General features: G+C 44.1%; 1 protein-coding gene across 6 annotated transcripts in view; it reads right to left on the bottom strand.

The window, feature by feature from the left end:
- Window positions 1–3971: 3971 nt before the first annotated feature.
- The window catches only part of ELF2 (E74 like ETS transcription factor 2), a 39849-nt gene continuing 20190 nt past the window's right edge, over window positions 3972–23630 (bottom strand). The window contains exons 1-7 of one of the 6 annotated variants that reach the window (XM_050895985.1): window positions 22049–22107; window positions 14610–14723; window positions 13442–13615; window positions 11295–11381; window positions 6835–7027; window positions 6087–6440; window positions 3972–5686 (exon numbers count right to left, since the gene is read on the bottom strand). In XM_050895985.1, coding sequence (XP_050751942.1) covers window positions 5059–5686; window positions 6087–6440; window positions 6835–7027; window positions 11295–11381; window positions 13442–13615; window positions 14610–14723; window positions 22049–22106 — 1608 coding nt within the window. In that variant the 5' untranslated portion in view covers window position 22107 and the 3' untranslated portion in view covers window positions 3972–5058. Of the gene's footprint in view, window positions 5687–6086; window positions 6441–6834; window positions 7028–11294; window positions 11382–13441; window positions 13616–14609; window positions 14724–22048; window positions 22108–23630 lie in introns of those variants that run through there. The other 5 variants (XM_050895986.1, XM_050895983.1, XM_050895984.1 and 2 more) reach the window with 5 other exon arrangements.

The raw sequence follows: 23630 nt of genomic DNA, 5'->3' as shown, positions 1-23630 counted from the left end.
TATTTTGCAGACAGACTCTTTTGGAAAACTTAAGTGAAATACTGCTCTTGCTTTGTTTTATTCAGCAAGAGGCAGGCCTGCAGCACTGAAATGCTTTTGCCTGCTATAAATATCAGTACAGTAAATATTTTTCGTAGGAAGAAGCAGGAAGGTTTTTAATTTTTTTCCTATGTAGCAGTATGACTTACAGTAAAAATGTCTTCAAAGCTCTTCTTGTGGCTGCCTGCCTTATAAGCGCACCAAGGCTAAAAAAAGTCTCAACAGATCCCTTGCGCTAATCTTGAATAAAAGCTGCATTAGCTTTAGCAGTGACAGTTTTCCTTCACCCTCAAGCTAGCTGAAGGAAGAAATGACCCACTTATTTAATTTGCTGAAAGGCAGAAGCTGTTGCAAGCTTATTAAAACACTATCTCTCTTGGAGAACAATTAGATCAGAAGTAGATAGTGTCACTTGGATATTCTTCACTTAATAAGCTTAATACCTGCTATTTGAACTGTCTCTACGAGGCAGAAATTGAATTTAGCTTCTGGCTGTGACAATCTTCACACGTAACCGAGATCCCTGCTGCAGGTGTCACGGTAAGAACTGAGCCTTCAGGCACCTCTCCACTTTCTCATCAACTCTTGACTGCCCCTGACTCACTGATCCTTGATCAGCTTAGACGTAATGCTCCAAAGTCCTGAACTTGATGAAATCAATTAGCAGAGGATCCCAAGAGCTCAGCCTTCCCTGCAGCACGCTTCACCCGGATCACTTGAGTTGTGTCAAGGCACAGAACCCTTCGCTAAGCAAGACAGACTTTGTCCAAGAGAGTAACAAAAACAGGGGTCTCCAGGATGGGATTCCCCTTTCAACTTTTCTTGCTACAACCCAGAAATTTTGATATACAGATCTCTGAGTTGCAACTCACAGTAAGATTTTTTTCCTGTGGATTACACAGAATTACCCTGTTCGTCCTGTAACTTATAATAGTACTTGAAAAATAAAAATGTTTGTATCTGTAAAATCAGTGATACTATGGCTGTATACGTCTCGATGCCTTCCGTATAAAGCGTGCCCACTCCACGCTAGAGTTTCATTCCACTCACACATCTAGAAAAGTTACTACTTGCCAAGGATGAGTAAAGCCTGGACTCTTCTACATGAGCCACCAGCTTCAGATGTAAAAGCTACTCCCGCTTTCACACATGGACAAAATAACAGGTTTTTCAACAGGCTTGCAGAAGTCTAGGAGTATAGCTAGATACTAACTTCTTCAATGTTTTAGTGTCCCCTTTGTCTGTTTCAGATGTTACAAACCTGACCAAAGCTCCCTCATCCTGAGGTCATGTCCTCCCAACACCACCAGTAAAAACATTCCTTGCCCACACAGTAATTAATTATGTCGGCATAAGGCAGCATGTTGAAGAGCAAGCTTGCACACACCTAGAGAATGATCTGAGACTTTCAGTTACAGGTGGGAATCTTGCCCCTCACACTTAGCTGTAGAAAGCCCCAGGGAGAGGCTGCCTCTTGTAAGAAGCGTGGCTTGTTACCTAGATTACATACCACCTCTGAAGAACACACAGATCTGAGAACAACTCAGAGGAACCACATGCACACAAAGCCGTGCCAGAGCCATGCTTAAGCTGATACGCTGAAATCACTACCCGACTGTGACAAAAAGCCTGTCTGTACTTCTAGCTAGCAGCTAAATTAAAAAAAAGTGATGAGTACAAAGGCATATGTGGAAAGGTTAACAAAAAGGGTCTTCATTGTTTGAAGCCAGGTTAAGTACCCTTTCCATTTCAGTTACACAGCATCCGCATACAGATTGAGATTTTTGCAGCACTTAACGAAGTTCCGATAAATGTCCGCTGGCAGCCGGTAGCATGTGTGCCACTCACCGGGTGGCCAGGGGAGAGAGCCAAAGCACCATCACCAGTTCTGTGGCAAGATGCAGCACCGACAGTAACAGCAGTCTCAGAGCGCGGCTGCGAGCTGCCTATCTCACCAGCAGCAGAGATGTGCGCCTTCATTCCTTTCATTTTTGCCATTACATGATGAAGTCTTGGCTCTAACTTAAGAGGAGGAGGTCATCAGCTGGAGATCCTGATCTATTTCCAGGAAGACAGTTTGTCCCCATTTGACTTCCAGTGTTTCTAAATTAGGGGTCAGAAAGGTCTTAACTACAAATACTCCAGAAACAGACATTGAGTTTCACGCTCTGAGATACATCTCTCTTTCATATACAATCAAATAACAGCCATTTAGAAAAGGATCTTACAGAAAAGACTTAGTGGGTTTAAAAATGCTATTACTTTTCTCTTCTTGTCTTCTAGGCCCAATTCGTTCTACTTGCCTCTCTTCACACTGCTCCATTTCCCTTTACCCAGAACGTCAGTGCCTCTCAGACTATCAAATTAGTCAACCCATTGCCCAGCTTCCCCCTACTTCCCTTTCCGTCCTACCTCTTTCTTGGCAACATAAATCCTCTTCCTTCTCCTACATTTCCTCCTGTGAGAGTCTTTGTCCTCTACCCGAGGCCAGAAACACAGCTCATCTGCAAGAACCTTTGCTTCTTTGGGTTAACTGCTGGTGGAAGGGATTGCTGCCTTCTACACCACACTTTTTCACCTGCTTCAGCTTCTTCATTCATTTGTTCTTAAACTCTGCTTCCCTGCTTAGAGTATAAAAAAGAATCCCTTTTAGAGAAGACTTTCAAAGTTCCCCACATGCTGGCCTGGCTGTATGGAGCTTATCCCACATTTCTTACCAGTCGAAAGGAAGAACGGGGCTTACTGCTAGGACTCTAGAGGTAACTCGTTTTTCAGTATTAAAAGTTAAAGGAAAAAAATAAACTCCAATATAAGTACTTAATTCTAGTCTCCTTTATCGTTACTTAAGACCTCAGTGCCAGACTTCTGTTAAAATTGCTCCTCCAGCCATGAAGTACTTAGATGGTCATTTAGACTTAAATTATTTCAAGATTACCTGAGTTTCTGCTCTGAAGACTTTCCAGGGCATCTCACTAGGAACTGGGGGTGCCACTGGGCACGCGGCTACCCACAAGCTGATGTGCTGCTTCTCTAGCAACTGTTGTAGTGCCAGTGTGGTCCCCATGAAAACAGGGTAAGCTACCCTGCTTCTATTTTAAGCCAAAGTCTTGCACATGGACTGCAACTATGGAGCAATTTGTGTACTGTGTGTTCTCATCCGAGCTTTACCCTGTAGTAATGTATCATGATACCCATAACTTCAGTGCAATTATAAATGGAAAACCTATTTAGGTACTTACTTCATTCAGAAAAAAAACATCTATCTGAAGTCATGTATTTGTGCTGAAGCCAAAATATTAACAGTTGGAAATGTCAATGGCAACATCAAAAGGACCAGCAGTACAATTTAGTGTTTCTCTTTTTTTCAGTTTCCACCTACTGGTCCTTTCTACTTGCCTCTATGAGGATGTCAGAGAGATTAGTACACTAAAGTAGCCAAGTCTGCTCATTTCTACCTTTCCTTTGCAGTGCAGCCTTAGGAAATTAAGGTGTAGCTGGAGGAACAGTTAGGTAGTTCACAGAGCTCTATTAGTTATTCTCAGAGTCATTTAAGCAAACCCTGTCTTCTTTGCATTAAAACAATTGGGAGCGCAAAGTTACCACCTGTCAGCTGGAGGGCAGTAACTTCTTAAGCTACTCAAGTTACTCCACAAGCACTCATGTGATTAGCCACAATGCAAGAACACTGTGTAGAAGTTACCTCACCGACTACCGCAAGCTTCTCAGATACTTCAGTGAAAAATATTTCAGTATAATGTGTTTGAGAGGGAGAGTTGGTCAGCCGTTCGCCATACCAGAGTAGTGAGGAGTTCCAAACTTCCACACTGTATCAGCTATCTTAGGCTGAATGCCTGGAAGATTTCAAATAAGCAGAGAAGAAGGTTAATAGGTTGAAAGGAAACAGTAAAAAATAAAAAGCAGACCAAACACCATTAAATTTCGTTTCTATATTTCAGTAAAACCTACTTGAATACACTTTGAAACAAGAGTACAACAAAATAGAATATACTTCAAATGTTGAATATACAAACTATTATAGTTCATTCTGAACACTGGTACTTCCCTCTTAACTTCAACTAAAAAAAATTTACAGGTTTAGAACTACCTGACAAAAGCTCATGCTGGGCGTGACCTTTCAAGTGACAGAGTAGAGCTGAAACTGAAATGTATGCACGGATGTCAAGGCTAAGTGAGAGACACAGGCATGTTACAGCAGAGGCGGAAAGCCTGCTGCTATTTTGTCCACAATTAAGAAATTTAGACAGACTTTTAACTACCATACAAAATATGTTACATGTAATTCTATAACAATACTGTGCTAGGTACAAGATTTTTAAAAAATTTGTTTTAATAAAAAAGCTTTACACAAACAAGCCATTAGCTTATTTCAAGAAAGATAACTGAAAATCAGTCTAAGGCTTTCATTTTGAATCTGCTTAAGCTGTATGATACAAAATCCCTCTAGGTCTCTGTCTTCTTTTAGAAGCTCTTTAATCTTCTCCTTTATTTCACATTCTACAATACCTAGTAGCAGAGTTTTTCACATAGCACCAGTTGAGTACTGTGGGCACACAGTAGTAATTGCTGGTATGCATATAAAATGCATCAGATTTGCCATTTGTAACAATGAGACTTTCCTCTCCCCCTGAAAACTAAAAACCAAGGCAAACCTCTCACACAACTCTCTTTTAGTGTTCCAGGTCTTAGTGTAACTTGGTAACAGGTAACGTAGTGAACTGTTTGGTCCCTTTTCAGTCCCTCTATCTTTCCTTCTCCATAGGTTCAGCTGTTTCCCAACAGGAAGAGGCAGTTTTTGTCAGCATATCAATGTGGTTCAATTCCCACTGAAACACGGGAAAATAATTTTTTTTCCAGTAAGTCTTCAACATATGCATGTTTATTAACATTTCAAAACTCTCCTTTTTGACTTGGTGATCGCATCCACATCCCTCCCCCAATTATGTCAGTATATTCCAAACCGTCACAGTCTAGAAGTCCATGCTGGAAGCAACCCATTCTTCATTTCTCGCACGTTATGATTCCTTCTGTTTTCATTGTTACAGGAAGGGCAATAGCTGAGGGCGTGCTAACTACTACTACGTGGGTCACAGTCTTGCTTCCATCTGCCGGCTTCTCTTCTTTTACCAGCTGCAGTGTTTTCACTTCACGTTCCTGTTTTAAAGCCGCTGTGTCTGATTTAACTTCTGGACTTTTTATAACTGCACTAATCACCCTGGGAGGAGTCTGGCCAGATGCCTGCTGAGCAGGCACCGATAGTCTCATTACTGGTGTCCCATGAGCTATAGACACTGGGGTTAGTGCTCTAACAGCCAACGGGGTTCCCACGATGTTAATACTTCCTGACCCAGACAGGCCTGTTTTTGTTTGTAACTGACACTGCGTAAGTTGCGTGGCAGGGATCGTGATGATTTTGGCAGGCTGCATCGTGATTTTGTCTCCGTTTTCAGCAGTGGTTGGCATCACAGTCGGGATTGTCTGGATTACTACCTTTGGAGTCGTTGCTGTTGTTGGACTTGTGTTGGTTATTAACGGTGACCCTGCGTTTACCGACTGCACTGCCACGGTTGAGATTTTCTGTCCCAGAGAGGTCATTACAACAGGCACTTGCATTGCCACACGTACAGTCCTGCAAAATAAAGAAAGATGTGTGTGTTTAAGCCAAAACACAGGGCACCATTAGAGATGACCAATTTTTAATTGATTTAAAAAAAAAACCACCACAAAAAAACCAAACCTTTTGCACATCTAGCAACAGGACATCGGAAATTTAGCAGCATTCATCTCTCTTTCTTCCCCTCCCTCTCTCTACATAATTTTAATGTGCGCGCGAGGGCAAGCATATTGACAGTTGGCTCTGGTCTCATAAACTAGACTTTCATAGTAGTCTATCATGTTACACTGCTGCTGGCAAATCAGAAAGGATTTCCAATATTTAAAATATAAAACAAAAAACTAAAAGACAGCTTCCTAACCAAAAAATTGCTTGTCGTTAGCAAATGACAAGCCCAAGCCACATTAATACAAACCTGGGAGCTGTCGTTGCTGGGACAGTAGTAGTGGTAGTTGAGGGACGAGATGAGGATGTATCATGCGCTGGTGAGGCAATATTCACAACTCTGGTGACTGCTTTTTCTGTTCTGGTACAGCTTAACTGAGAGGAATTTTTTCCTCCACGTGCAGACGTTGCTGCTTTTAAAAGGTTTTCTGCAGATAAAGACACTCTTTCCAATGACTTTTCATCTGTAGGCATTGACAAGTCTTCATTGCAGGACTCACTTTTGTCATCATCTATGACAACTATATTTTTTGGCATCTCCTTAAACTGATAGACAAGCCTCTGTCCCTCAACTTTTGCAAGGATTCCTCTTTGATAGTAATATCTGCAAAAAAAGCACAATTAAGTAGTAACCAACACAGTGACAGATTTTAAAGAAAACCTCATTCTGTGCTAACAAGAAAATCTGGAGTAATCACAGTAAAACCTACAATGTGAGAAGGTATGGAAAAAAGCTGGCAGAGCATACTGGCAAAGTATCTGAAGGATCTAGCTGAAAAAATATCTGACCTTTTAAATACATACTTCAGGAATTAAACTGCAAATTAACTGGTAACATAAAAAGCAATAGGAACTGCAAGGCTCTGATGCTTTTTAAACAGCTAAGTCAGCAAGAGGGCAAAGCTTTTAAAATTTCATAACTGTTATATTTCTATAGGCAAAATTAAGAACCAGATTTAAAATTATAGTAGATAACCTAAGGATATAGGAGTTTTTACCTCAGAGCTCTTCCCATAGTCTCATAGTTCATGTCAGGTTTGTTTTTGTGTTTTCCCCATAGTTTGGAGACAGCTTTCGAGTCCACAAGTTTAAAGATTCCCTTCTCTCGCTGAGTCCACTTAATATATCGAGGACAAGTATTTTTGTCCTGGAGAAGGTCCAGAAGAAACTCCCATAAGTACGTTGTATTTCCTATAATCAGAAAGCATTTAAATATTAGAAACCCACTTTTAAAGATAACAGAAAGTTCTCCATATATAGGTAACTCTGAATGACCTGCATTACAAACAAATGTTACACAGCGGATGGTATGTAATGTAACCAGCACATATTTATTCATTCATTCTGTTAAGTTTAGTAAAGCTTCCATAAATATTTACATTCTGAAAGGAGCTAATCCAAGTGATCTGCTATATAGCACAGGAGCCTGTTCAATCCAGCGCCCATTCTCAGTTCTTGAAAAGAAGTGTGGGAGGGTGTTCCAAGTCACTACAACCTACATATGTTCAGCAGAGGCAGGATGACAGCTCAGACTTTTCTTCTCACATTTGCTTAAACAGGGAATGGAAATGCCCGTGCATTTTATGACACTGAAGGACAGGAGGGTATAAATAACAAATTTTTGGAAGGTATACAACCTTCAATAACAAACCATCTCAACTGTGGTAAGTTCGTAACATAACCTCCTGTCCAGGATCTGGGGCGCTCACACCGATCGGTGACAGCCCCATGTTCTGACCCTTCCCAAATATATGTTACAGAGTGACCAACACCCTTCTAGGTGCAAAGCCAGTCCAACTTCTTGCTACGAGTACTCATATGGCAGAAATCCCATGTACCTTTCTGTAATTAGGGGGATACAGAATGAAGTCAGCCTACAGAAGAAAAATTTAATATACTTCTCAGGTATTCACGAGGTGTACCATTTCCACTGGAGGAGTCCCAAGACGGGGTTTATGACAGTGACTATCAGGATGGCATAAAACATAACATGGGGGTTGTCTGCACTCTGACTATACCATTTGCATCTAGGAAAAGGGGAAGAGAAGCAGAAGAAAAAAAACAGATGACATTCCAATTTGTACAGCTGGAGAGGACTCCTCAAGTTATCTGAGAAGGGAGAACTAAGAGAGAGCTACAAGAATAATAACCTCAGAACATTAATCCCAATTCTTCACTTGATCACGCTTCCAGGGGGTGACATGGGCCAAATAAAAATATATTTTTTTTTTTTGTGAAAAAAGGTCATTAATTCCCGAGATTTAGTGGCCCAGCATAGCACTTGTTATGCCATGCTGAAGACAATTAAAATACATTAAGGCAGGTTAAAGACCACTGTTGCAGACTCCAAGAAGTTAGCTGCCTTTGAAAAACCTCAAAGGGTAAAAAAAATTATAGTTTCCATCTTCTGGAAAACCACCTCATAGACAGAGAATAAATGTATTTTACCACGTGCTCCAATAAACAGCAAGTACTGACTCAAGAGCTACCGAAATCCAGCTTCCACTGGATTTCAGAGGCATCTGAGTAGGACCTATATGAGGAAAGAGTCAACCAGAGAACTCAGGAATCCTGAAATCATCCTAGATTTTAGGGAATTAAACCCCTTTTTTTTTTCCCCTCGGTTCCTCAGAAATAGAATTTCTGGGTGCACCACCAAATGCTGTAGGTCTGCAACAGATTCTTTGCAAAAATAAGTGGGCTTCAGTATTAGGAAGTAAACAGGAACTCAAGAGAAATCATTCCTGAAAGTGCCTAATTTTTCTGCAGAAACAGTGCTGCTGACTCAGCAGTTTTCTTCTTTTCCCTCATACTCTATATTGACCTAAATAACAACTTTTTTCCACAGGACGGCTATGCAATACCTATACTACTCAGAAGCCATCTACTATTGCCAGTAAGATCCTGTGATACTTCAGGTGGGCTGCTGTGTCAGCTATAGCTGCCATGCATTTAACACAAAAAGCTTATTTTAGAAATGTTTAGTACAATTTTGAACCATTTTTAAACCCTTTCTCCTTAGAACCAGACTTTTCTAATACTACGAATCCAAGCTTACAGAATCCTGAGGAAGACAAAGACATGGCTGTAAAACGTATTATCCGAACAGGTTTACATTCATGCCGCTCTTAAGCATCCGTAAGTCCAGCCTGGTAGACAAACATGTACTGCACCTTGCTAGGAAGACACAAGCCTTATTTAATGGCATACAGCTCTCATCTCCATTCCTGAAAGGTCTCACCCTAACCAGTACTGTAAGCGGCCACTGAGCTAGACATTATTATTACCTATCTTAACTTCAATAGAGAGTAGATTTTGTACAATGAAAGACATTTTTGTGGCTAGCTGACTATTACAGCTGCCAGCTACTTAAGAATGTCACCTGCTGTCTCAAAATAGAAGGATTAACGGCCAGATAGTATGTGAATGATACAAGGCATTGTGTGTATCAATGAACTGTTGCATTGGTACCAGCATCTATGTAAGAGGGGCTCAAAGCCAGTTTTGCTCCCTCCAACAGCCTACACTTTAAAAAGAGCATTTATGCAAATGAAAAACAAAATATGGAAAGAGAAATCATGCCTAAACTGCCAATCCACTATGTGGGGACAAAAAAATACTACTATCTCACTTTAAGAAAAAATATTAAGAAGTCTCAGTTCCTCCTGTATAATAAACTGAAGGGCACAATTAAATCAGATTTACAGCTGCTTCACTTTGCACCAGAGAGTTATCAGGAATGCATAAAGGAAGGAGTACCTACACAGACAACAAGTGACCCCCTTTCCAAATGTGCACAACCAGCTGTCCTCCTCCTCCATGACTTAACTGCAGACAGTACTGAGCTCTAGAAATAATTCCTGGTTTTCCAAAAACACATTGCATGTAAAATAGCTTATATTTGCAAGTAATTTTTTAAAATAAATAATAAAAAATAAATCCACTAACAAAATATTTTGCAGGACACGAAGTTAGCCTACATTAAGAAAAAAATGTATTTTATGCCAGTTGTAGTGTAAAACATGGAATGAGATACCTTGTGAAAACAAGAGACATAAGCAGATCATTATGAGGGTCCACAGAAATTAAAAAAAAAACAAAACAAAACAAAACACAAAACAAACACCACACCAAAAACCAAAGCAGTACCATCTCCCACTTCGTAAAACACACAGCTATCGAGTGAAATCACCAGTACAGTCAAAAACTAGAAGAGACAGAAATACTGGCCTCCTTTCTCAAAGTTATTTGTCCAGCAAACTAGGAACTGGGACAATTTACGAGTGCTATTCAGATAATGGAAAGCTGTAATAGTGAAATCAGAATTAGAAAGAAAGCTAAGGTGGCCTTAAGAATACTCAAAAAAAAAAAAAGAAAATTAAACAAGATGTACTTTTAAGTACAGCAGATGCAAAATCTATGATCTTCACTGAGGTCCACTGCTACACCCAAATCCGAAGACAGCAACAGTGGCCACTGCAGGGTTAATTACTGTTTGTGCTGGTTTTCATGAGCTAACATCTGCACAATGTCAGTCCCATTCTTCCTTGCCCTACTGACAAATGTGATGACTCAGGAGCTGTACCCAGATAAGGAATTATGTAAACAGCAGAGATCTCGCCTTCAAACAGATCCCAAAATCATAGTGGAGCTGACCACTGCACACCCTTTCAGCTAGTACGCTGCCACTGAATGTCACTAAACTTTGTTTCTCCTAGCCATAGCAACATCTCCAAACAACTTTCAGTGCAGTAAGTGGGGAAGAGATCCACATTTTTCACCTATAACCAGGGGAAGAGCTGATATACTGTACACCAATTCAAAGGTAACCTGTGAGCAAGTGCCCTAGTCTGTCTCCTTGCTGGGTGAATAGCAGGGGCTTGGAGTCTGAGAAAGGACCTGCTATTTATCAGGAGAAACATTAGGAAAGCATGATTCTCCTGCACAAAATCCCTTGCTCAACCAGTAAAGAAACATATTATCATTTGCTTTTCCCCTTAAGCCAAACTGAATCTATTACTGAAGCAACATATTCCCACTGAAGTCTGTGAATCAACACAGAAAACATATTTTCAACCATCACCATTACAAACGCCCACAAGCTGCTTCTACTTGAGAACAAGCCTTTCAGCAGCAGCTTAATAAATTATGCGTCCAGCAGTAAGTTAACACACAACACAAAAGACAGCACGAGTCAATAAACACAAAGCAAAGCAAATGAAAAATCAGAAAGCCTATTAACTGCAGAGTGTATTACAGGGCACTTCTAGAGCACTTCCACGCATCCTTGTGCTAGATACCATACAAACAAATTTGAAGACACCGAATAAAATTAAAACTCTAATGAAGTCAGTACAAACTCGTCCACCAAATTTTTAAAGATCTGTATATTTCCTGTGACAGATACAATACATATACACTGCATAATTTTAAAGACTCAATAAATGGAAAAATATACCTTTGCCTTCTCTAGGTTTCTTCTTTATACCTAGATCTGGAGACCCATCAGATATAGCCGATTGTTGGGTCTTCGGTTTACGGCCAGCTGCACATAAAACGGAGGGGGGGAGTATTAGTCATATGCAGAATAAAAGTATTTTATAGTTTGTCCTTGCTGAAAGAAGCAGCTCATGCATTTTTTTTTCCCCTGCCATTTCCTTGCTACAGGTATGAATAAACTTAAATTCTTAGATCACTACTACTGCACGTCCAGTTTAATTCATCATTTGGTTGCTTATTTCATAGGCAGATTTAACTCAATTTCAGACAAGTTAATGGCAGGTGAGGTAAGCACCAAATATATAAAGTAAAACTTCAATTTATTTGCATTCTTTTAGTCCAGTGTCTGTTTTACTCTGAAATGTATTATTTCTTTTTCTGCTTTGTCTCTGGTATTCTAGTATGGCTGTTGATCAAAGCATCAGTTTTCCTGAGAAATTTTACTACTGAAATCATAAACATTCATTTCCACCTTGCACCTGTCCGTTAAAAGCTACAGATAAAAGCTTCCACCCAGCGGGCGAGTGGTGCCGCACGGGATTCACATACAGCAGAGCATTAAGACGGTTACAAACGGCGCCCGCAGCCTCAGCGATGCAGGACAGCTCTGGGCGCTGCTGGAAGCCTACCTGCGCCGCAGCCCCCAGCTGCCTGCTGCCCACGCGTGGGGCTGCCCTGCCCCGGCTCGCTGCGGGCTGGCAGGGCTCCCACGCACCTCCTCCTACCCTCCGCCTGCCCCTGCGAGGAGGTTTAGGAGGGGACTCCTCAGCAGGCGGCAGGCTTAGAGCTGCCTACCTCCCCCTGCCAGGGAAATCCTCTCCCAGCAAGACCTGCGGCTTCTTCATCCTTTCACACTTCAGTGACCTTTTTACCCAAGGTAAACAGGCCCAAGCAGGGAAGAGGATCATACCCCACGGCAGCAGGCTCTAAACACTCCGTGCTTCTGCCTTCAGTTAAAGGCAAGCAGCAACAATTAACTCTCCTACCCCAGGCACAATAGCATTAATTTTTGCTGATGAACAATGTTCTTCATTAAACACTGAGTTTCAAAAGGCATTAATTGTGAAGACCAAAGTTACGGCTCTGTAAGTGGCTGAATGACCTTACACACTTAAGAGCAGGGATTTGGATTCTGTAATAGGAAAAAAATATTTACAAAATAACTTCCATAAAATTTTAGAGCTTCCAGAGCACAGCCCTGTAATGCAATCTGCCCAGTAATGACCATTCAAATAGACAGTGGAATATAAAGAAATAGTTTAAATCCAGTGTATGACTACAGCTACAGAAAAGCTTTAATCATAATTTTCTTGCTTATATAATTTACAGTAGAGTTATAGTATCTGTTATATCTGTGTGTGTGTTTTTATTAAATCTAAAACTCACAGATCAGATTTATATCACTTTATCACTACATTGCATTTTTTTTCCTCTAAATTACAAGTAAATATTCCATCTTAGCATGTCTGGAAGCTCTAATAAAACAATATTCCTGTAGTTACGTGAATTGTATTGATGCCTGTAAGAGAACTGCTAGACCAGAAAGAAACCTCACCAGGTGCCAACCTCTCATTTGGCAGCTGAAGGCTTAGAACTCAAACACTGTTCTGAATAGTTTCTCCTCCAAGACACGCCAATCAGACAAATAAGATACTTGTCTCACAAGGAAGATCATATACTGATTTTGTAAACTGATTTATGTTTTTGTAAGTTAGTATTTACCCTGCCGTTTCATTGGAAGAACCCTGAGTCTACCCGCTCTCCAAATATATCTGTATTTCAGACACCAGTAGTTACCCACACAAGTCCTCTCTGAATCCTTCTCTACCCTTCCTCCACTTTGTAAACTGTGCTTAAAACACACAACAACAAAGACATCATTCTCCTTTATGGCTTGACGAAACCCATTCTCTTGCTACTTTTTTTCTTTTTTCTTATTGGAGACTCATTTTCTAAGAACTCACATTTCAGACTCCAATCAGTCTGATTATATGAGCAGAGAAATCAGATCATATAACCTATCTCCACCAGTATCAACTGCACCATCTGCGGCAGTGCACATCAGAAATAAATTTTCAGACTGCTCCTACAAAGAGCTATACATACCTTTTTTCTTTTTCATTGGTTCATGGATATCAGGGGAAGTTGGAACAGGAGATGCATCCATTGGTTCAGATTCCTCCGTTGATACCTCCACCACAGTTTCTGTGATCACGTCAGGTCTCATGGCCGCATGGATAAATTCTGGGGTTGACACACAAGGAGGGACAAAAACTTCCACTATGAGGGAAGGAGGAAAAAAAAAAAGTATGTGATGAAGTTTCTATCTGATTATTTTACTGTATCTTACATGAAATTATTTTAAACAAAGCATACGCAACAGTATACCAAGATTCTGCTCAAACAACTTGTCACCTAGAAAATCAATCCAATTGCCAAAAACATGCATGCTCGCCAGTATTGTTAGGCGTAAGACAGGTATCACACCAATATTCTTTAGAACTGATCTCAACTTTAAATGAAACAAATTAGAGCTTAATCTTTGATCCTTATTCCGATCTCCATTTCCTATTTTGTAGCTTCTGGGTTTCAGTTTGACCATTATTTCATCCTACCTATATTAAGTAACTTCAGAGGGAACATCAAGTTAAAGTAATCATCAAGTTTTGGTTTTTTAAACTGATAACACTTTGCAACACAGTGTATTGAGATATTCTTTCTAAAACAGACAGACAGATAAAAACACTTTTCCCTTAAAATAACTCTGTATTTTAGCAATTTAAAATGTCAAATTCACAGAACCACAGAACAGTTGCAGTTAGGAGTGACCTTTGGAGGGCACCTGGTCCAACCCCCTGCTGAAGCAGGGCCACCTACAACGAGCTGCCCAGGACCATGTCCAGACAGCTTTTGAATATCTCCCAAGGATGGAGACTCCACAGCCTCTCTGGGCAACCTGTGCCAGTGCTTGGTCACCCGCACAGTGAAAAAGTATTTCCTGACGTTCAGACGGAAAAGTTCATTTTAAAGGTGTAGCTAGTCAAGGATCTCTGCCCAACAACCTCTCTCAGATAAATGATTTAATCTATAACTATGCTTGTTACAGGGTGGAGAAATCACGTAAAAACTCAAACAAATCAGTCATTTTGAAATAAGCAAGCAAATGTTTTAAACAGCATACAGTTCTCCACAGAAGTAGGTTTCCCAATTTGCTTGTTTTACTAATTAGTGGAAGGAGAAATGGGTCATGGAACAGAAACTGTGGCTGACATACCGGGACTCCTGGCATCTCTCAGGCAGGTAGGAGACTCCATATGAAGCAAGGCCTCTGCAGCTTCAATTGTCTTATCCGTGCAGTGCACATTACTTCCATGAACCGATGCTTCCACTGTAGAAGGGTAAAAAGAATTAATGAGAACAGATTACTCATAAAAGTCCACGTGTATCGCTGTGCAACTGCACTACTTAATTTTAAACATGAAAATCCCAAAATTGTCAGGTGTCTTCACACCTTTTACATCTTCCTGTCAACAGAAATGGCTAGGGAAGACACGAGACAAGCAGAACCAATGCTGTCACTTCTCAGATTAGATTTCTGGTTCACAACCAAGCTCCTCATTTCTATGAGGTGTTCAAGAGCTTACAGAAGCAGACTTCTGGGATTTGTCTTCTGCCTTCAAGTTAACCGGAACAAACCAGACTGTAATGAGGACAGTTACAAACTAACACAGCAGAGCAGGAAAGTAGTACCATCTCCAACTGTTATCCCATTAAAATCTAAAGGTCACCTCTCTTCAGGTTTTCGGTCTATTTGGATAAATAAATAAATAAATATTTGAAAAATACAAGATTAGTTTGCAAAACAGATATATCCAGTTTCATTTTCTGACATTAAAAATATCTGTGAGTTGGGTTTAGCGGGCTTGGTTGTTAAAAAACAAAACGCAAAGCATAACGAACAGTACGCAGGGTTGGGGTTTTTTTAAGAGATAACTAAGGGAAGAAGGTAAAAGTACCTCTTTTTTTCAAGTTCTGAAAGTTTATGAAAACTAAGTAATTAATCAAAAATAACTTAAAATAACTTCAAGAGAGCACATTTAAGTTTGATACAGCGCAGATCACAGAAACTTGAACACAGCAGCAACGCTAAAAAAAACCCCAACTTATCAATTAAAACTACAATCCTGTTCACCATTCCTCACCCTTGCAAAGGTTTTTAAAAGCGGCGACTGCAGAAACACCTGTTGCACATCATCCACACTCTCGCTAAGGTACGCCTGCTCTCTCCCGTTGCTCTTGCCATTTATGGCCATCTGCTCAAAGCTGAACCGCTCCAGCGAGGCAGCCGGCAGCCCAGGAAATCTATCTTTAGCATAAGCAGGGTCACCTATCTCCAGCGTCAGAGAACTAAAGAGGATTCGGTAATCATTCTCTAAGAGAACTTCAAGGCACCTATCCCGCTACTGAAAACATCTGAGAAACAACTTGAGGTTCGTTTAGTGAAAAGCAGGGAAAATACTGCTAGCGTTCCTTCTGACTTAAGAAAACACTAGATACAAACAGATTCATGCAGGCACATATGGGGAAAAAACCTTCCAGCATCTTGCAGTTTATTTAAACACAAGGATTAAAAACTTGAGAAACCTACTAGCCAGCAGGACTAAACATATAAACCAGAAGCTGAAAGTGAACGAAATCTGGAAGACGCACAAACGCAAAATTCCGGGTGACTGAAACAGCTCGCCGAACCAGCCCGGCTGCCCACCCGCTGGCCGGCTGCTGGGATTCCCACCACAGCCCTCTCCTGGGACGCTATTTAGGGGGCTTTATCTTTTGGAATAGTAGATGCCTGATAAAGCTGACATTCCACCACCGCTTCACCCCAGGCTGGGAACAGTAAAAGCCTACCTAAGAGCAGGGGAAAATCACACTAAAGGAAAAGGTCTCCATTGCACACTCTGTCCCTTGGACAATCAGTGGCAATCAGCAGGAGTTTTGCACCGTGAGCCCCTTCCCCAGCTGCCGGTCCTGGGTGCTCCTCATGCCCAGGCAGCTGCTGTTTCTTTCCCAAGCAGCAGTTTGGGGGTGTCCCAAGTCGGAGGCTGAATACCTGCACTGAAACTGAGTGGCCCTGCAGGAAACCCTCTACCTAAACATTTTTCTTTCTAAAGAAAAGCTTCAGTTGCACAGAAATTGGTGACTAAGTTTCCCCTCATCTGCTAGATAAAACTTTCCACTGATCTTCAGAATACAGAAACAATATTCAGCTAGTCATTATAAAAGTATCAATTCTACACCAATACTGAAATTAGAAAGTCTAAATCAGCATTTAATATATTATTATTATTATTATTATCAAACATGAAAAAAAGATTTAAAGCAGGTCAGCAAAGCTTTTCCACCAACCCCTCTGCCTTCCCTGCGGCAGAGCGCTGTACAATTTTAATTTCTGTTTCTGCTGGTTACTGTTTTTGGGACAACTAGTTAGCTTGCTTCTGTGCAGATATCAGGTTCAGTATACAAGAGACTTCTATAAAGAAACTCAAACAACAGTTGCCGAATTTCAATTGTAAGAGAGTACTGAATTAGCTTATTGAAGTCATCTACTCCTAAATACTTAAAAGCATACAAAATTTTCCTACTTTTGTATCCGAAGTATTTCCTATAGGGAACAGTTTAGATGCTGCACCACAAGTAAGAGGTACTTAGCAGAGAGCAGGAACAAGGCAAAAAGATAGCTGAAAGCCATCTTTGTACTTTTCCAGTATTATGGCATTCTGCTGAGGGGCCAAAGTGGAGGGAAAGGAGACGCAACCCCCCAGCATTAGGGACTAAGGCTGCAATACCATAACAGCAGAGCAAAGGAGCAAAGGAGCCACCCAACCTCTGCCCTAAGTAACCCTTCCATTTCCAATAAAAATAGCACTATCTACTCCTCAAAAGCCTCTGACGTTTGAAAATACACACTTCACAAATGTTTTTCCAACATGAGTTACTTAGGACTCCACTAAAATTGCCACCTAAAAAACATCAAGCAAAAAATAGTAACACTTCTGGCTTTGGCTGGAACAACACACATGCTGTCTGTCTATCATGACAGTTAACAAACTAACCTAACATTGCCAAAAAGACAGCTATTAAAATACTTGCTAATATGAGTGCTATTACCAAGTCTGAAGTCTTCTCAGCTAGCTACATTCTCCTTTAGCCAGTCCATCGTTTTAGCCTCAGAAGCGTTTGTCTACCCAGTGACCATCAGGAGTTTTCAGTTGTGCTCAGGCAACGTTGTTGCGCCAACACATTTGGAAGAGAAAAGTGCAAATTTGTATCTCAACATAAATTTTACAGAAAATGTCTTTTGCCACGCTAGAAAATGTCTAATAGAAGACAGCGAGTCAGAGTGCTCAGTCAGGAGACATGACACTGATGAAAAATACAACCAGAAAAGATATCCCAAAAGATGAAGTGGGGGGACGTGTTCTCTCACAGAGGGGATGGGACAAGGAAAAACCAAGAGGCTGTTCTTGCAGATGACTAGATCAAGCGTCATCAACCTAACTACGCTTGTATCACAACACTTGGTAGCACTTCTCACAATAAAGACAGGGGGAAAAAAGCAAACCAAAGGAGTAGGATTCCGCAATAAAGAAAAGCCAACTTCAGTCAAAAGCCATCACCACAGAAAATCACTGGCAGTTATTTAGCATGCAGTACCTTTCAGGCTTATATAGCTTGTGCCATACAAACATACATCATCACAGAAACCTTAATCTTCTCTCAGTACATCCAAGGTTGTGAGGCACAAGCGCAGTATCACAGCACACAGAAAAATTTCCCATCAAAGAATGATGTGTACGACAAGTTTCTTTAAAAATGCCCGATTCACAAATTATCTATTACATTTATACTATCAACTATGGTACCACTGTGCAGATATACAAGACTCCCAAAGCTAAAATAGACTGCATTGCTTGAGTAAACAACTTAAGATGTAGCTCAGTTACCTTATATATTCATTTCAGGAAGAATATCGCTTGCCCAAATGAAGCAAAGTAGTTTACATGGATGGAAGTAAATTTTCCAGACTTTGGTAACCGACTAACATGAGAACTGCCGTTTACCGATCTAGAACACATCAGAGCTAACACCACCACTTATCTTTTGTTCTTTTCAACCAAATCTCATCTTACTGCTTTTATGAAGAAATCTGATTCCTTGGCACTTTATTTTAAAATAGTTCATTAAAAAAGTTTCTGGTTTGTTTTCAGAAAAAAAAAAAATCCTCTTAGAAAAGAAAACAATTTCAATTTTTAAAATGTAAACAGTTAACTAGGCTAGTTGATGTCTATTTTCACTGTTGACCTAATGTCTTCTAGCTCCACTTTCTGAACAAATAGTGTACAGCAGATTATTCAAGGCTCTCAACAGCTGTTATAAAATACCAAACTTGGTAATTAAGTCTGACAGGGCTGTACTTCAGCTTTACAGAAGAGGATACTGGCAACATATCCATTTTGTAACAATGCCCCCAGTTTTAACATAAAACAAGACTAACAAAATTAATTAAAGCAAGTGATGAGAGGAAAAAAATGGACTGAAATTTTCAAAATGGTACTCTCTGAAACTGCGATACAGCTCCCTCTTTATCTGAAGGGCTATCAATGTCTGCATTCACAAGGTCAACACTTAACTGTAGCACCTGATTTACAATAGCTTATCCTTTAATACTATCAGGCAACCAGAGCAATACTTTAATGAAGAATTCACAATTCCAAGCATGGAACTCAGTCAAGAGTGACTACACATACGCTAACAGACCTCATTAAAGTTTATTGGCGTTCACATGCTTGTTTTATCTCGGCATTTAAAAGACCACAGTAAACAGCAGTGGAAGGTAGTAACAGTGCTTAAGTCACATTTTAATTAAAAACTGTTGAATTGCCCGTATAGGTAATACCCAGAAATCTTTCTGTATGCAACACTTCACTGGAAAAGAAAGCACTTTCAGTTTACTGCTTGTTTTATGGCAGACAGTTGTTCAGAAACTGAAGAAAAATTCCTTGGTTTTTTTAGTATTTCCCTAAGCCTGGCTCCATTCGTTCAAAAGACTTTCAGCTGCACACAATTGAAGGATGATACACAACCCACTGCATACCGGCAATCAATAATGACAACAAGACCAATTATCTCGAAACACTTGTTTCACTGTGAGCCATATGTTATCAGCCCAATATTGAGAGAAATACTAGCTACAAAGCCAAAACGTATCTTTGTAAAGTCATTTAGGAATTACTCTTACAACCAGCAATTAAGATAACCTTAAGCAGTAACAATTTTGATCCAGCTTTCTTCCCACAGTTATCAAACGCTCTGAAGTTTTGTCAACACTGAGGCCAGCAGCCACAGGAAAAGGCAAGGCATAATTAATATAATCCCTTAGGATAAAGGATTCCTCTCTTAAATCCACGTGATACCATCTACATACATAAATAGTAAACAGATACGGTATCCTGATAGTATGATGATGGGAATACTAGACCTGCGTAGGTATCTGTATCCCTCACTGCAATGCAAATATCAAAAAAAAAGAATTAAGTTGGCTGGGCTAAGGACAACAGAAAGAACGATACAAAGGTCATTTGTTATTTATCTAAGGGTTACAATCTAGTTACAGTGACTTAAGAAGCTGTTGACACAATAATCAACTACTTAAACATTCTCTATTCATCGACAATCAAAAGTAAAAAACAACTAACGGAAATCTCCCGCAGTAGCAAGCCCTGCAGACATCTGAGATGTGTTCTACCAGCAAAGTGAAGCTGTCTTCTCCATTGTACACAGGAGACTGTCAAAGTGCTTATGACATGCTCCACTTTTTCTGTTCTGCAGCAGAACATTCTTCCCTGCTTTGCTGTGGGGGGGTTTTGTGTGTGTCTGGAGTTTGTCCCTCCCCTCCAAAAAACCCTGGGTGTTTTTCCACATTAAATAAAATAAGCCATTACGAAGATCAGGCGACTTGCCCCCCTTCTTTAAAAGGGTATCTTAATACACTGGTAAACGACAAAGCATTTACCTTTAGCACACGTTCACGTTCGTACAAACCTACTGCCATGTCAATGCAAAACCAGTATTAAGGTATACTCTCAATTAGTTCGCGTCCAGGCGCTAACCGCACCATTCACTACCTATAACACTATACACTGTACTACTGCGCACCATCTCCAAGGACTACTTTAACAAGTTGAGCTGCACGTTGTAAAGACAAAAATGAAATCACAGCTGGTACGACTTCCGCGGAGAACGGAAGGTTTGACATCGTGTTTGTGTTTTTGAGCAGTGTAACCTCGCTGGTGTTTTCTCCAGGGCTGTACTGCACTTAAAGGCAAATCCCGGGATCACCGGAGCGTCCCGCTGTCAGAAGTGGCAGATTTAACAAAACCAAAAGAGGCCAGACCGTGCCCGGTTCTGAACACGTCCCTGACAAGGTGCCAGAGCTCGGGTAAACGGCCCTTGTCCCGGCAGCGGCCGGGGCTGGGCAAGGAGCTTCAAGATCCGATCGTGCGGAGGAGCGGCCAGGAGGCGCGCGGCACCGGCACGGGCCGGCGGCAGTGAACGGCGCTCCCGCGGCCTCGCGCCTCCCCCCACCGCTCCGGCCGCGGGGCTGCCTGGAGAGCCGCGCTCCGGAGCACCTTTCCCGCCTCCGCCAGCAGCGCGGCCCCGGCCCCGGCCGCCGGCCCTCCTCGCGGGGTCGGGGCGGGATGGCGCTCCCGCCGCCCCTGCCCCCGCCCGCTGGGGGCGCCCGCAGGGAGGGGCGGCCACGTGCGGCCCGGCGGCGGCGCCCCCGCTTCCGTGTTTACACTCCGCTTCCCTCCAATTCCGTGCGCGCCCCGTCAGCGCCGCGGGGAGCCGCCGCTCCGGCGCCCGCCGCGCGCCCATTGGCGGCCGCCGCGCCGCGCCCCGCCCCGCCGCCCTCCGGCCGCCAACGGCGGAGGCCCCCATTGGCGCGCGGCGGCCGCCACTCCCCTCGCGCTCGGGGGGCCCCGGGGGAACGGGCCGCTTCCGCTACGCAGCGCGCGTGGGGGAGGGGGCGCCGCCCCCCGCGCCGCTCACAGCCCCCCCCCGCCCCGCACACGTGGGCCGCGGCCCCCGCCCGCGGGCGCCTCCTCCCGCCCCGCCGCCCGCGCAGAGTTTAAAAGGGCACGGGGGGGGAGAGACAGCGGGGGGGGAGAGACAGCGGGGGGGGCGGGAAGAACGCACGGGTGCGCAGTGCCCGGGGAGGCCGGGCCGCGACCCTGCGTGCGGTGCGCGGCGGCGGCAGCGCTCGGCCTGCCCGCCCGCTCGCTCAGACAGCGTGGCGGCGGCGGGAGGAGGGGAGGGCCGGGCCGGGGGAGGCGGGAGGACAACAATCTCGCACACTTCCTGGTTCTCGCCCCGGCCGCGCAAACCCCGCAGAACTCCTCCGCCCGCCCCGCCACAACTTCCGCCGCGGTGGCGGCGGTAGCGGGGCCGCCCGCACCGGGGGCAGGTGCCGCGGGCCGCCGCCGGCCGCACGCCGGGCCGGCCGCTACCAAGGTGATCACTTCCTGATTGCCCTCCATTGCTTCCCCGCCCGCCGCCGGAGCGCGGCGTGCGCCGCGGCTTCCCCCCCACCACCACCTCCCCGCTCCTGCGCTCCCGCCGGCCCAGCGCGCCCGCCGGCGCGGCGCAGCTTACCGGCCCGGATGAGGAGGTCGAGCTGGTTCGTGGGCCCCTCATGCAGGGACGTCGCCATGTTTACGCTGCCGGAGCGGCTTCACATTGACCGGCGGGCGGGCGCGCGCCGGGCACGCGCGGGGGCCGGCGGCGAGGCGCGCTCCCGCGGGGCGGCGCGGTGCGGCGGGCAGGGCGGGCGGCGCGGGCACCGCCACGGCGCGGCGGCGGGAACGCTTCCTGCGGGGCGGCGCGGCGCACGCGATCCTTCCGCCGCCGGCCTCAGACAGGAAGTGCCGCGCCGGCACTCGCCGCCGCCGCAGCGCGGGGCCGCCCGCGGGCGGGGGAAGCCGCCGGGGCCCCGCCGGCCGGCCGCCCGCGCCCCGGGGCCCCCGTAGGTGGGGGCGCGGCAGGGCGCGGGCAGCGCCTCCCCGCCCCGGCTCCTCGCACGGCCCGAGAGGCGACCGGAGCCGGAGGCAGCCGCCCAGCCGCGGACGCAGGCAAGGACGCGCGCAGAGCCGAGCACAGCCCGTCCCCGTCCGTCCCGCAGCCGGTCGCCCCGGCACAGCTCCGAGCAGGGACCGCCGCCCCGCCGCCTTCCCTCCCCATCTCCTCGCTGCCCCCGGCCGCTTGCAGCTACGTGCCCCGGTGACGCTCCCTGAGCGCTGCACCCCCCGGGGCACCCCGCGTAGCAGTAAAGCCCCTGTTGAGGGCAGCGTTTCTCTCGGGACAAGCCTGATGGTCCTCACCGAGGCAACCACTGACACGTTAGCAAGTCTTCTCCTTGGCAAATCCCCGGGCTACCTACTCCCGCAATATTTTGCCAAAAAACTTCAGTCTTTCTTAAATGCAATCCACCTCGTCTCCCTGACAGTAGCAGGGCTGACTCCAAGGGAACTTTAGATGACTTTTCCCGGTAGCCTGAGGCCCCATCCTTCATCAAATCTAGCCTCTGAGCAGATTTGTGGGAAACAAATGTTGCATTGCTTTCTTAATTAAAAAAAAAAAAAAAAACCCAAACCAGCAGCACCACCTTTTAGGGTTGTGTCCTCTCCCATCTGAAGAACAACCTGCTTTAGTAATGCCGCAGCCCTCCCCTCCCTGCCAGGCCCCTGGCACGCCGCAGCTGGACAGAAGCAACAGTCACAAGAACACATTCTCCAAGCTTCCCGGCTGAAGTCCCTGTGCTGCTTATGCTCAGGGTACAGCTTCAGAGCTGCATGCGAAGAGCTGCTATGCCAAGAAAAGCAAAGTATGTCCTACACGGAGCCATGCACAGAGATCAGGCACAGGAACTCCTTCACTAATGCCACACACCCCTGACTAGGCCCATAGTGTTAAGCCATTATTAGAAGGATCCAGCAACCACTTATTGCCCAAAGAGACTTCCCTGGACACAACAGCTTCACAGCTCCATCAGAAAAAGGCGAAGGGCACCAGCTGCATCAATCTGACAATAAGGAATCTCTCTCCCCCTCTCAAGTTTTACTAGTCCTAGGATCGAGATCACAAGCAAGAATTTAGAAGCATATTTCCCCAGCACAGAAATCACAAAATAGTACCCAGCACAAATCACCTCCAGCTGGTAAATTCAGTACCTCAAACT

The sequence above is a fragment of the Gymnogyps californianus genome, chromosome 4 (genome assembly GCF_018139145.2).
Source record: "Gymnogyps californianus isolate 813 chromosome 4, ASM1813914v2, whole genome shotgun sequence".
In the NCBI taxonomy this organism is placed as follows: domain Eukaryota; kingdom Metazoa; phylum Chordata; class Aves; order Accipitriformes; family Cathartidae; genus Gymnogyps; species Gymnogyps californianus.
Note: the sequence above shows the minus strand (reverse complement) of the source record. Positions and strands in the feature narration are given on the sequence as shown.